At 39.1% G+C, this 15289-nt stretch overlaps 1 protein-coding gene and 1 pseudogene across 1 annotated transcript; both read left to right on the top strand.

Annotated features, from left to right (window-relative positions):
• Positions 1 to 5096: 5096 nt before the first annotated feature.
• Positions 5097 to 10477, top strand: IL2 (interleukin 2). Its single transcript, XM_008143276.3, has 4 exons — positions 5097 to 5243; positions 5334 to 5393; positions 7946 to 8086; positions 10367 to 10477. The coding sequence occupies exons 1-4, from the start codon at positions 5097 to 5099 to the stop codon at positions 10475 to 10477; spliced, it is 459 nt and encodes a 152-aa protein (XP_008141498.1).
• A 1293-nt stretch (positions 10478 to 11770) lies between these two features.
• On the top strand, positions 11771 to 13261 carry LOC103290276 (dnaJ homolog subfamily A member 1-like; annotated as a pseudogene).
• The last annotated feature ends 2028 nt before the right edge of the window (positions 13262 to 15289 follow it).

Below are 15289 nucleotides of genomic sequence, written 5' to 3' on the forward strand. Positions count from 1 at the left end.
TCACACAGCCAGTGAGTGATAAATAGGGCTCGCACCCAGGTCTGACTAATTCACAATTCCAAATGTGGACCTGAGGATATTAGCATAGCCACCAATCAGTACACTTTTCACTATGTGCTCTTTTTTCTCCCTTGTGCCCCTCTCCTATTTAATAATGTGGGAACTATGTGGGCAGTAGAGAAAATAGGCTCATACCAGTGATAGGGAGTGTAAGGTTGTTATAAACTTTCTGAATAAGCATCAAAAACCTTAAAATGTTCCTATTCTCTGGCCCAGTAATTCCACATCTAGGCTTTTAATGTAAGAGGAGAATCAGAAACTTGCACAAATATTTATGTGTAAAAGATATTAGTGAATTACAGCACTATTCATATTTGTGAGTGATTGGAATTAATGTAAATTCCAATCAATGAATACAGTCACACAACATAATTCTTCAACTGTTAAAACTAATGTTTAGAAGAATACTTAATATGAGATATTTCTAAAACATTATTAAGCTTTTGCACAGAAAAAAGACTACCATATTTTCTGGCGTATAAGACGACTGGGCGTATAGAAGATTTTCCTGGGTTAAAAAGTCGTCTTACACGCCAGAAAATATGGTAGATGGACCTGGGAAACACAGCTCCTGGCTGAATTTTCTCAGGATTGTACAGAAATTACCCAACACTGTGTCCTAATGTTAAAGGGAGAGAACTTACCATGAAAAGCCAAGGGGTCTACAGAGAAATCGGTAGGAGATGTATTATTAATAGAGGCATCCAGCTCAAGACCAAGTTAAAGTTCTACAAAGCTGTGGAAGGAGACTGGGAAGAAGAATGTTGCAGGAGGCAGAGTCCTGGGGAGTCAGCTTTGAAGAACAGTGCATGCGACTCACTGACCAGCTTCTTGACAGGCAAGTCCAGGGACAGGCTTTCCTTTTCACAGAACTCGGGCTGCGCTTGAGTCAAAGAGGTGAGTCACAAATGATGCTAATAAGCAACTAAAATAACTCCTTACTGAACAGAAAAAAAAATATTATTTTCAAAGGGGAAGTAAGGATATGACTCTGTGTAGTTTGTCACCACTACAGACAGAAAGGCCAGCTCATGTGTCAGACACGTTAAAAAGTGAAAGTATCTACTTCATATGGGAGCTTTCTCCCCAAACATTTCAAGAAAGAAATAAGGCCAACCTCCATAATGGTACCAGTTATGCAATAATAATATTTCTACAGAGTCCCATAAATGTCTCCACATTGACCCATTCTTTAATGGAAATAGCCGGAGAAATAGAAGTATCAAGACTGAGTACATCAAAGGCATCATTGGAAAAGCCCCCACACGGAGAAATGTGTGGGCCCGAGTTCTTCCATTCTGGAAGGGTAAAAGCCTGAGCTGATGATGCTGGGATAAGACACTGAAATCTTTAGAGAAGCGAAACAAGATCACTAAATAGCCTTTCCCTTAGAAGTAATGCTAACTTTGTGGTTTTGGTTTGAAAGGCACAGAGAAGTGTTTTGCATTTTTTAGTAATAAAAAGAAAAAATCATGTTCATTTGTCTCTAACCCATGTCTTCTCTTTTAAAAAAATCATGTGTCTCTAATCTGGCTTTCCTTCATTATTTTCCACCTGAGGAAATGTAATTGTTTAAATTTTACTAAGATGTTTTCTATTCTTCCAATATTGCCTAATGCCTGGATAAACAGCACCATTTCTCTGTTCTTTGCAAGTGCACTTGTTAAGTGTTCCTTAGAGCAGCAGTCACCAACCAGTGGAACAATGGTGGTTCATGAGGTCTGAAAGGTTGGTGACCGCTGCCTTAGAGAGCCTAACCTTGCTTGTCTCCCCACCCTCCTAATCCTAAAGCAGGGGTGGGGAACATCTGGCCTGAGGGCTATATAAGGCCTGTGAAATTATTTGGTCTGGCCCTGCCATGGCATTAAGGGAAAGTTAATTAAATGTTTGACCAAATATAGCAGGCTAATTTTTAAGTTGATAATTTTATATGGCCCTCAAATATATCTATATATAAAAGCCTAAGCGACCGTTATGACCGAACAACTGGAATGACTGGTTGACCAGATGCTATGACATGCACTGACCACCAGGGGGCAGCTGCTCAACACAGGAGCTGCCCCCTGGTGGTCAGTGCACTCCCACAGCCAACCTCCCCCAGTCCCTCCCCCCGGCTGGCAAATCTCCCGCGCTCCCCCCATCTGGCAGGCCCTGTCCAGCAGGCCCCGTCTGGCAGCCGGCAGGCCCCCGTCTGGCCCAGCCCCAATCAGGACTGGGTAAGATGGCCCCAATCAGCAGCCAGGCCTAGGGACCCCACCCGTGCATGATTTTCATGCCGGGCCTCTAGTGATGTTATAACTATCCAAATGGCCCTTGTCAGAAAAAGTTCCCCACCCCTAAAGTTACATGGCCACAGTTTGGCCATGTGGTCAAAACCCAGTTTAAGTCTGTCCCTCCTTTAAAATTATTTCCATCCACTTCTCTTGAGGCCTCAATGGCCTCTCAGCCAGGATTACACTTGTCTGTGTAAGTGTCTGCCCTCAGGTTCTTTCAGAAAGAATACATATGGTAAGAAAGTGGACTTGGGAGTCAGAATGTTCTGGTTTCAAATCCTCATCCTACCCCTTCCTGCAGTAAGGGCTAAACGACCCAGAAGAAGTTATCTAACTTCTCTGAGCTCCAGTTTTCTAATCTGCAAAACAGAAAACCTCACTCACCAGGTTCATTGTAAGGTTCAACTAGACTGCTGCTGGCACACTGAGCTTTTTCTCTCCCCTCTGTGGGCACTGTAAGTGCTAGATTAAGACATGCAGTAAGTATGGTAGTAGAAATTGAGGAGTTAGCTCTAGCCGGTGTGGCTCAGTTGGTTGGGTGTCATCTCATGCACTGGAGGGTTGCCAGTTGGATTCCTCGTCAGAGCACATGCCCACGTTACAGGCTCAGTCCCCAGTAGAGGGCTAGGTGCATGCAGGAGGCAGCCAATTGATGTTATGCTCTCACATCAATGTTTCTCTATCTCTCTCACTCTCCCTTTCTCTCTCTTACAAAAATCAATTTTTTAAAAACACTTTTTTAAAAATGGAGGACTTACTTTTTCTCTTTGAGAAAGGAGAACTGTATCATCATGGATTCTCCCCAGTTGAAATTAGAAGTCTAGACCTATCCCACCCTCAGACAGTACATTATACTGAATATCCTCTTCAGTCTACCAACTAAAAAAATACTGATTTTATTTCATAATGATTATGCTACACTCAGTGTCCCAGGAACTTTAGAGGATAAATGATAATCTAGTAGAGATGAAAACATAAAACTGGAAACATATGGATCAGTTTACATAAGATACATGGAAAGTCTATTATAAAACTAGCATCTGTACTTTTGAATGCAAACACTTTTCTGTATTTGTCACAGTTGTTTGTAATAGTTTATTCATTTTTTCATAAAGATGTTCCAGGAATGATCATGAATATCCCTCTTAACAACTTCTGTTACTGAGTTCTGGCTGCTGCTATATTAAAAGCGTCATCTTGTAATAAATGAGCCCAGGTACTCCTGCTCCAAGGACTGCTCTCACTCCACAAAGCACACACACAAACATACCCACCCCACAGCCCACCATTTCCTCCTAGGTTACTTACTACCATGCCTTCTTCACCCCAGCCACAGTGAATGGGCCAGTATTGTACAGGGGATGCTGGCCAGATCCTAGTATCTTTCTCCTAAAGGAAGTGCAATGGCATGCAAAAATCCCAGTCAGTAATCTTCCTTCAGAGAGACAAACTTGGGATCCCTATTGTTATGCCTTTTTTTTTTGTCTCATATTGAAAGAAATATAAGCAATGTGTGTGGGGGGAGGGGAAAGAGAGAGAGGGAGGGAGGGAAAGAGGGAGTGGGGGAGAGAGAGAGAGAGAGAGAGAGAGAGAGAGGAGAGAGAGAGAGAAGGTACATGGTGGGGGAGGGAGGATTTAATAGCTCAGGTAGTCCCTGAAAAAATCAAGAGGAAAAGCATTCTCCGGTGTGGCAACATTGCAACTCTTTTTAAAATATATATATATATATTTTATTGATTTTTTACAGCGAGGAAGGGAGAGGGATAGAGAGTTAGAAACATCGATGAGAGAGAAACATCAGCTGCCTCCTGCACACCCCCCACTGGGGATGTGCCCACAACCAAGGTACATGCCCTTGACTGGAATCGAACCTGTGACCCTTCAGTTTGCAGGCCGACGCTCTATCCACTAAGCCAAACCGGTTAGGGCAACATTGCAACTCTTGTTATATTCCCTTGATGCCCAGCAGAAATAAATTTGCCACGCACACGCACACACACATATCAGTACCCTTGGATGTGTTATGAATATTTACTGAACACTATGTTTTTTAAAAGTATAGCAGATAGTAGGAGATTTAAACATACTAAAAACATGTTCAAATTAAAACAGCAGAAAACAGCATCTCAAGATCAATGACCATAATATGTATCCTAATCTTAGTATTTCTCTGGCTTATTATGTAAGAATTAATCTATCATGTTGTACTCATTAGCTCAGGCATTGTGTAGATGAAAAGGCAAAACCATCCTGAAACAGGAAACCAATATTCTTCCTGTCTAATCAACAAATCTAAACATTTATTCTTTTCAACTATTTGCTCCAGCTCTCGTCCACCACAACAGGGTGAGCCACATGTTCAGCATAGTTTTACAACAAAGAGAACATTTTCATGAGCTACTTTTGTCTCCCCACCCCCTTAATGAAAGAGGAGGAAAAACTGTTTCATACAGAAGGCGTGAGGCATATGCATTGGAACTGCCACAAAAGTGTGGGCTAATGTAACCAAGAGGGATTTCACCTACATCCATTCAGTCAGCTCACAGGGGTTTAAAGAAATTCCAAAGAGTCATCAGAAGAGGAAAAATAAAGGTAATGCTTTTTGCCACCAGGTAAAGTCTTTGAAAATATGTGTAATATGTAAAATATTTCGACACCCCCATGATATTTTTCCAGAATTAACAGTATAAATTGCTCCTTTTGCTCAAGAGCTCTCTATCAGCTCTCTAATCACTACTCGCATCAACCTCACCTCCTGCCACAATGTACAAGATGCACTTCTTGTCTTGTATTGCACTAACTCTCGCATTCATCGCAGACGGTGCACCTACCTCGAGGTCCAGTCAGGAAACACAGCAGCAGCTGGAGCAACTGATACTGGATCTGCAGCGGCTTCTGAATGGAGTCAGGGTATGTATATCCCTTGCTTGCTAAAATGAATCCCTTTAACTTTTCTGCCTGGAGTACACTTTGTAATAACAGTCTGTTTTGTTTTCTCAGAATGACAAGAACTCCAAACTCCCCATGATGCTCACGTTTAAGTTTTACATGCCCAGGAATGTAAGTACAACTTTCTAAGTTCATTTTGTGTTTTATTAAGATGCAAAGTAAAATGGAAATTTGCACACTGATTATATTAGTGGCATCTCATCTGAGAAAAAGTATTAGTAACTTCAATATTTTTAAATATATATATATATCCAGGTTTGATAATGGGGCTTTTGTAAAATGGCTTTGCCTATGTATTTTTTAGATGTCCTTGTTTGTATTTGGAGGAAAAGGGGTTGGGAAGAAAAGAAGATAATAATATTCTCATTTCATTGCTGGGACATTTTTAAAACAAGATTATGTGAATTTACTGCTTCATTTGAAAATGTAAAACTCTACAGATATCTATTATTTACTTTTACCATGAAATTACCAAAACCAACATCAGAGCAGCCCACTTTAAAATAAATCCTGTGTCCTAGGACAGTGGTCGGCAAACTCATTAGTCAACAGAGCCAAATATCAACAGTACACCGATTGAAATTTCTTTTGAGAGCCAAATTTTTTAAACTTAAACTTCTTCTAACGCCCCTTCTTCAAAATAGACTCGCCCAGGCCATGGTATTTGGTGGAAGAGCCACACTCAAGGGGCCAAAGAGCCGCATGTGGCTCACAAGCTGCAGTTTGCCGACCACCGTCCTGGGAGAAATTTCTAAGAGTCTGCCTTTGAGAGGCAACATAGCACTAATCCGTAGCCCAGACCTGAGGGCCAGATCTGAACTGAAATTTCAGCTCTACCATGTCCTAGCTTTTGTGAACTTGGGCAGTTACCAGCTCTCTTTGTGACTGTTTCTTGGCTACATCTGTGAATAACTATACATACTTCATATAGTTCTGTGAGGGAGGATGAGTGCGTAAATGTAAAGGACTCTCTACAAGCATCTGGCAAATGGTGAACACCATACAAGCATTTGCTATTACTAGTACTAAAGAGTAAAGACAAAATTCTTCCTGGGGAGCATAAAGTACAATTGTGGACTTACACATCTTTTATGCCAATAGTCCTAGAGACTTACACTAGATGATTCATTTTCCAAGTGTAAAAGCTCCATTTGGTTGTTTTGGGATTCAGGTAGTTAGATAAACATAGGTCATCCAGGCCCCTGTTGCTAAGAGAGGACTGCTAACAGCTGTGTGGGTCAACAGAGAACAGGCAAAACCAGTGCTGGGAAAAGCCTGTCCTGGGAATCCACGCCCAGGGGGGGAAATGGTATTTAAAGGATCATAGATGCAATTCCATTGATCTGCCTCTTACTCAAGGTATGCTTCAAGCTACTCTTTTAAAAGATGAAAAGGAAATAATTTAGTGATCTCCTCCAGCTGAATCAGAGACACATATATCTTACCTCCAGCAACTTAAAAGACTCTAGACTTTTCTAAGGGGACTAACTCCAAGTTGCCCATGCCGAAAACTCCAGCCTTGAACTTGCAGAACCTATTCTGCAGTAGCAAGTTGAGAGGCCAGCAGATGAAAATGTCGTAAGACCTGTGTGGTGCAGTGCTACCTCTCCCTCTGAAGATTGCTAGAAAGATAACATAAGATGTGTGCATAGTTTAGAGGGTGGTAGATTCTTTGAAATCTAACAGTTTCTAAATGACAACTCAAGATCTATTTGAAACCAAAGTGATGTGATAAACTCCATTCACTTGTTCAGTTTACAACCATTCCATGTTTCTAAAAGATTTTAGTAAATGATAAAAACATTTAATTCAAAGGATTCTGGGTTAATGCTATAAAGATAAAACTGAAACTTAATCCTGGCTACTCCTGGTCATTGGCCTTGGGAGAACACAAAATCTGAGATTTACTTTCCTTATTTGTAACATGAAGATAACATTGCATTGCCTATCTCAAAGTGTGGCTGTGAGACTTAAATGGACTTATTTAGGAGAAAACACTTTGAAATTACAATGTACCATAGAAGTGTGAAATATTATCATTATGTGTGTATGTCTAAATCAGAAGGCCCATTCAAAAGTATTGCAATGTTTTATTTGGTTGGTACAAATCATTTTTAAAATGCTTAATTTACTTACTATAGAAAAGTAAACAATTAAGATGCAATTATATGTGATTAGCTATTTTGAAAGCCAATCTTATACACAGTTACAATGGCTAATGTATAAAATGTTGGACTGTGACCGATGACATCTGAGAGCTCCTTCTGTCCTAACATTCTATGATTCTCACCTCTTAAACCATGAAACACTAGAATCATAGACTGTGACCCATACTTCCACATTCCTACTCTGGTCCTAATAATTCAGCCTATATCTGTGACTTGCAATTAGATGCAGAAATGTTGCCGCTTTGCAAAACCAAATTAAGCTGAAATTAATGATTCATTATTTGTTAACTAACAATTATTTCTAATCGTGGGTAGCTGACCTCTAGTTTTTCCAGTCTTATCATGTAAACTCTATGGGTCCAGCTTGACAGTAATGCTGAGAACAGAGAGAGTGGTAAAAACTATGTCCTGCTACTCTTAAAATAAATTTGAGGGTACATTGATTGACTTTTGAGTCAAGGTAAACTAACCTAATAATTATTTTTATTATTCCAGGCCACAGAATTGAAACATCTGCAGTGTCTAGTCGAAGAACATGAAGCTCTGGAGAAAGTGCTAAAGTTAGATCAAAGCAAAAGCTTGAGCAATATCACGGAATTAATGAGCAATGTCAATGTACTCGCTCAGAACCTGAAGGTAAGGGAATACTTCATTTGCTCACCTGGAAAGAAAATACATGGAGGGGAGGGGCATTTTAGAGTAGTATAGCATTTTTGGTGTTTGTGAAGTGCTCATACATTTTAAGTCCACTGTGAGCATGAATCATTTGTGTGTTAGGTGATACACTGTGGAGCTGGGAAGAATAAGGTATAAGGGTAAGAGCCAGAAGGTTTCCACCCACCATCCACACAGGGTCAAGCCCCTGGCCCTGCAGTCACCCCTCACATTGACGCAATACTGAGAGTAGGAGAAAAAACTGAACTGAATGTCACAGAAAGCACAGTTTTCATTATGTATTTTTTTAATTCCTTCAGGTCATTTTCCAGATTTACCAACACTGATTATCTAAAAGGCCTTTTAAATGGGGTTTCCCTACCACTGGTAGAAGGACTAAGAGATTGGTCTAAAAATCAGCAATCATTAAAATGGCCAATGGATTAGATAATTAACTCCTTATTAAGAGGCAATACTTTCAAAACCTTATGTATTTTTAAACGCTGAGGAAGCATGAAATATACAAGGGGCTCAGGTGATGTAAAAGAGATTCATGTCTCTTTTTTCATCCAATCTGCCAAAGTACAAAATTCATGAGTTAATACGTATCCTAAATAAACAGTGTAATTTTAATGATAGTATAACCAAGGTCCTAAAAATCTTAACTGTTTATGAATAGAAGTCATTTTATTAGTAGACTGTTCCTTTCATTTAATTCTTCAAAAATACATTGAGAGCAATGTCATCTAGACATTGATAGACTGCTTCTCATCTATGTTAAAAGGCATGCTCTTAATTTTCTTACCAATATCAGAAAACTGACTCTAAGTTCTTGATGCAAAATTAAGAGAATATTATGTGAAAATCAGAGACTCCGAGTTTCAAAAGCCCAATATTTTAAAAAATCTCACCCTCTAAGAGGTTATAATATTTAATTGTATGTAAAAACAGTATGTAACACTACAACAGTTTATTTAAAGGGAATGGATACTTTATCTCACTTGGTTATGTTCCCAGGATAGGTATTACTTCAAAATTAAAAAGCCCTCTTTTATCTTACTATATATCAGAATATTTTCCTACTTTGTCAGCTAAAGGCAAAGTTGAAATAGCTCCTATTGACAGATGAAATTAATTTCCAACAAGTCAGTCCACAAAACAAAATCTCCAATGTTTAAACTTTCAAAAGTTGGTCCTTTACTGATACTGAGTTGGGGGGGGGGGGAGTCGTGGTAATGACTATTTATGAAACTTTTTCACACAAATTACCCCCAAACAAAAGCTTGTCCTAACTTACTCTTGACTGGCTCTATCTCATTAGGGGGAAAATATGTAGCGATTCATTCAAATAGAATAACAGAAGACTTGAGGTTTAAAAAAGAAAGTATAATGTGTATATCACTGGTACTGCACACATGTAACCTATATAGATTTAAACCCAGAGGAAAGGAGGGTTAAAAACTTGATTTTGCATACATTTAATGAAATATTTGTTTACACCTGTTTTCATTTAAAATGCTTACTTGGCCCTACCTGGTTTGGCTCATTAGAGCGTCATCCATAAACTGAAGGGTCCCTGGTTCAATTCCAGTCAAGGGCATGTACCTCAGTTGCAAGCTCGATCCTGTGCAGAAGGCAGCCAATTGATGTGTCTCTCTCTGTTTCTTCTCCTCCCACTCTAAAAATCAATGGAAAAATATCCTCAGGTGAGGAATAACAACAACAAAGAATGCTTACCTGGCGGGTGTGGCTCAATGCTTAGAGCATCAGCCTAAGAACCAAAGGGTCATGGGTTTGATTTGTCAAGAGCATGTATCTCCACTGCAGGTTCATTCCCTATCCCCAGCTGGCATATGTGTGGGAGGCAACCAATAGATGTCTCTCTCACATCAATGTTTCTCTCTCTCTCTTCCTCTCTCTTCTCCCACCCACCTCCCTTCTACTTTCTTTACAATGGAAAAAATATCCTCTGGTAAGGACTAACAACAACAAAAATGCTTATTGGTATATAATTCAAGGGAAAAAATCTTGTGTTCCTTAAGATTGATAGGATTAACAACCTCAGCTTGTGTGTTACTATCACTTGGTGTCATAACAGTATAATTTCAGCACATCAATTTGATCATTTCAAGAAAATGAGATTAATATGTTTAACCTCCTTGAAAATAAAGGCCATAAACCTGTAATACTTCAATTGAGAATAATTATATCTAAGGTAAACCACCCTGAACTAAAAAAATAATTATAATTTTTGTGTTTTAGGGACCTGAAACGAGATTCAAATGTGACGATGATGATGAGACGGTGAACATCGTAGACTTCCTGAACAAGTGGATTACCTTTTGTCAAAGAATCGTCTCAACACTGACTTAAGTGCTTCCCATTTAAAATGTTATCAGGCTTTCTATTTATTTAAATATTTAAAAATTATATTTATTTTTTGATGTATGGTTTGCTACCTTTTGTAATTATTGTTCTTCGTCTTCAGATGATAAATATGGATCTTTTAAGATTCTTTTTGTAAGCCCTAAGGGCTCTAAAATATACATAAATTATTTATCCCAAAGTATTTATTTTTATATTGAATTGTTAAATATAATGTATATGTAGTTCAATTCATAAAATTATTTAATAAAGGTGATGAATAACAACAAGCACAGAGTAATCACTAAAATATTTCCAAATTACTTCTATGACCTCAAAAGACAGCTAAGATGCCTTCCCCTGGAAGGTATGTGGAATAAGGAAATGGGCTTCTCAAAGCTCTTGCTTTCTCCTACCATGAGCTGATCAGTTCCTTAGTTTTAGTCTGAGAAAACCTCATCAAATTATATGATTTTATACCTCCACAAACAAGATGCTAAACACAAACATTCTTGAAACTCTTCAGATAATTGATGTGTCTCTCCATCTATTTCCCAACATCTTAGATATTGTTCTCTGTCCTTAGGAGTCTCCCGGCCTACTGGCTTTTCACTGGGTCCTGCCCCTGGGGAACTCTGGTGGGAAGTGGGAGGGATAGAAAAGATTCCCGATTTTCCCCATGGAGTGGTTGTGCCTCTCAGCCAAGGCGGCTCTCTCAAGATTTTTTCCCTCTGGGTTCTGCTAACTTTTCTTTCCACTCCTCCCTTTAAGCCAGGCGTGGTGCACTTCTACTGTTACCAGCTCCAGGAACTGTACTCTCCCTCACAGTTTCCCTGTACTCTACCTTAGTAAATCACCTCTTTATGAGATCCTCCTTGAATTATTCTGAGTATGCTGTTTCCTGACGCAGACACAGTAACTGTACCAGAAATAGCACCATGAAATAAACTCTGAAATAGGCTCCTGGATCAGGATTGTTCATATAGTCAAGGACCACAATGGTAGTATGACATGGAAAAATCTATGGAATGCAACAGCATCCTAATTATCATCAATAGTAGCATAGAATGAAATGCAGGAGGGCAAGGTGTTGTGAGATCCAAGGCCATGGCATTTGTTACAGCAACAATAGTTATGAAAATTGCAATTATTACCTAGATTCTTAAAATTAAAGTTATGAATATACACTTAAAAACATCCATGGAAGTCCTCACTGGCAATTTTTAAATATTCCATTTCTAGAGCAACGTGCTCTTTCCAGCTCCTCCACACCTGCCTTCGGCCACTTACCAGCTGTCAAAAATGGTAAAAGAAACCACTTACTATGATGTTTTGGAGGTCAAACCCAATGCCACCCAGGAAGAATTGAAAAAGATTTACAGCCTGGCTGGCATGGCTCAGTGGTTGAATGTTGACCTATGAATCAGGAGGTCAGTTTGATTCCCACTCAGGGCATATGGCTGGGTTGCAGGCTTGATCCCCCGTGTGGACGGTGTAGGAGGCAGCCAATCAATGCTTCTCTTAAATCATTTTCTCTCTCTCTCTCTCTCTCTCTCTCTCTCTCTCTCTCTCTCTCTCTCTCCTCCTCTTCCCTCCCTCCCTCCCTCCCTCCCTCCCTCCCCCCTCTTCCTCTCTTCCTCTCTCCCCCTCTCCCTCTCTGAAATAATGAAAAATATATTTTAAAAAAAGAAAAGAAAAAGGCTTACAGGTAGCTGGCCTTGAAGTACCACCTGATAAGAATCCAAATGAAGGAGAGAAGTTTAAACAGATTTCTCAAGCTTATGAAGTGCTCTCTGATGCAAAGAAAAGGGAATTATATGACAAATGAGGAGAACAAGCAATTAAAGGAAGATGGAGCAGGTGCTGGTTTTGGCTCTCCCATGGACATCTTTGATATGTTTTTTGGAGAAGGAGAAGGTAGAGAGAGAAAAGAGAGGTAAAAAATGTTGTCATCAGCTCTCAGTAACCTTAGATGATTTATATAATGGTGCAACAAGAAAACTAGCTCTGCAAAAGGATGTGATTTGTGACAAATGTGAAGGCTGAGGTGGTAAGAAAGGAACAGTAGAGTGCTGTCTTAATTGCTGAGGTACTAGAATGCAAATAAGAAATCACCAGACAGAACCTGGAATGGTTCAGCAAATTCAGTCTGTGTGCATGGAGTACCAGGGCCATGGGGAATGGATCAGTCCTAAAGATGGATGTAAAAGCTGCAATGGAAGGAAGATAGTTCGAGAGAAGAAGATTGTAGTTCATATTGATAAAGGCATGAAAGATGGCCAGAAGATAACATTCCATGGTGAAGAAGACCAAGAACCAAGACTGGAGCCAGGAGATATTATCGTTTTAGGTCAGAAAAGACCATGCTGTTTTTATGCGACAAGGAGACGACCTTTCATGTGTATGGACATACAGCTGGCTGAAGCATCTTGTGGCTTCTAAAAGCCAATAGCTACTCCTGACAACCGAACCATAGTCATCACCTTTCATCCAGGTCAGATTGTCAAGAATGAAGATATCAAATCTGTGTTAAATGAAGGCATGCCAATTCATCATAGACCACATGAAAAGGGTCACCTAATCATCAAATTTAAGGTAAACTTTCCTGAAAATGGTTTTCTCTCTCCTGATAAACTCTCTTTGCTGGAAAAACTCCTACCTGAAAGGAAGGAAGTAGAAGAGACTGATGAAATGGACTAAGTAGAACTGGTAGACTTTGATCCAAGTCAATGGAGAAGCATATGAGGATGATGACATCATCCTAGGAGTGGTGTTCAATGTCAGATTTCTTAATGGGGCCAGTGAATAACACTCACTGCTGGCATTTTATTTACAATAGTTAATGAGTGAAGGACTGTAATTGTAATATACTCACTACTTGCTATTGTTTTTAATATTTAACTATAGTAGTGTTTTAAAAGTTAAATGAAGAATAAACTCAAATACAAAAAAATAGTCCATTTCTACAGTAGTAATAGGGTATACATGGCAGAGGGCGGAGCCTGATGTAAGATCTACAAAGATGCAGTTAGACCCTCCAGGCCTCTCCCATGAAGGGCGGGAAGGAGTGAGGCCCTAAGATGTGGGATATAGACACAGAGAATACCCATTTGCCCCTTTTCTTTAGTTGTGTCCCTTCTGAGTAAAAAACATTCCTCTCCTTAAAAGTATTCCAATGACTCACAAATTGAGGGCAATTTTCCCCAGAACTCACCTTTACCAGCTTTTATTGCCTCCAGGCCTAAAATGGGACTTGTTAAGATCTCAACATTGCTGGGGAATAGAGTGTTTAGCCAATGGGGGTGGAAAATAAGTCATGTTTGGGCTGATTTAACTGAAATTAATGAAACTCCCTGGGATTCAGAATTTAATGAGAACTTGCAAATGTCATTAATAGTTGAGTAAATGCTTAGACTCCCAAGTGGCCCCTTTCAATGATGTTGAAGCACCAGAGCCTCCCCATAGAAGAGTGCACAGGCCAGGGAAAGGCTGTGTTGGGATGGGTGAGCAGTGCAGTCTTCTCATCTTGCCCAGGAAGACACTGAAAATGCACAGGTAAGGGGGACCCCAGCGCCACCAGAGTTCTGTGGTGGGTTTCTTCCTTAGGACCAGAAGTGACAGAGGTTGCTCCTCTGGTGCCACTGAAAACACTACACAAAATCAAATATATCTGACAACTATTGTAACACAAGGAGTGACAGAGCAGTAAATTGTATTTAAAGTCAGTTTATAGATGTATCAGGATCAAACTATTTCTAAAGAGGAAATTCTTATGCTTTCTGTCTACTTAATATTTTCTCCTCACATCAAAGAAACCATCAATTTCAGCTCATAACTCAGTGATCCTTCATTAACTGTTATAAAGTCTGACAACAATTCCTACCAATCCCCATCAATATATTCAAAGCATTTTTACATATTTCACATACACATTATGATCAAATTATTTTTCGCAAGTTTCATCTAAGGCTCTCTTAAAATAATGCTCACATCATTTCATGTGCAAAATAAAATTATCTAAAAATACCTCCCAATTTAAAAATTCTAAATTTCTATAACACATGAAATGTCTGTTTTACCCTGTATAGGCACTGCCTTAATACATGATGAACACAACTATATTTTTTATTAAAAAGTTCCATGGCACAGATAAGAAAATGGAATTACTGAACGTGGGAGGTAAAAACAGGCTGCCTAAGTCCAGATCTGACTGTCCAGGGCTCTATCTATCCCTGGCCCCACACAGACTCCTCAAACATTGAAGGGACTCAACACTAAAATCTCCATTCATAATCCATCACTCATGCCAATAATTTAACTATGAAATATTCTTGCTAAAATTTTGAACTTGACTTTGAAAGCCTCTAGATTTAACTATTTGATTCAGGAAATACAGAGGACAAAAGACCATGTTAAATGACATCATGGAAATGTAGGCAACAAAAAATGAGTTTGTGAGATACTTCAAACAAAAGCCCATTTTTCAAGAACTAAATTAAGAGAAAAAATGTGAGAAAATGTATAGATTACTAGATATTTAACAAACATACAAATTTTAATATATGTAATTTTGATCTTGGTTCTAACACTCTACAATTTATGAGATAATGGGAGAATTACTATTAATTTTTCAGGTGTGCTAACTGAATTGTGGTTATACATATGTGGCACTAAAGAGTCTTCACATTTTACACATACATGTCAGAGTATCTTCAGAAGAAATAATATGTCTGATATTTGTTCTAACATAAACCAATTTGGGAAGGTATATATCAAACAAGATTGCCATTTTTTAATAATTGAGTTTGGTGATAGGTACTA

Source organism: Eptesicus fuscus, chromosome 6 (assembly GCF_027574615.1).
Source record: "Eptesicus fuscus isolate TK198812 chromosome 6, DD_ASM_mEF_20220401, whole genome shotgun sequence".
Taxonomy (NCBI): domain Eukaryota; kingdom Metazoa; phylum Chordata; class Mammalia; order Chiroptera; family Vespertilionidae; genus Eptesicus; species Eptesicus fuscus.

Excerpts from the sequence above, each read along its gene's own strand:
- IL2 (XM_008143276.3), top strand. The coding sequence starts at position 5,097 with ATGTACAAGATGCACTTCTTGTCTTGTATTGCACTAACTCTCGCATTC. Across the intron at positions 5,244-5,333 it reads GGCTTCTGAATGGAGTCAGG|AATGACAAGAACTCCAAACT; the intron begins GTATGTATATCC and ends TTGTTTTCTCAG. Across the intron at positions 5,394-7,945 it reads AGTTTTACATGCCCAGGAAT|GCCACAGAATTGAAACATCT; the intron begins GTAAGTACAACT and ends TTATTATTCCAG.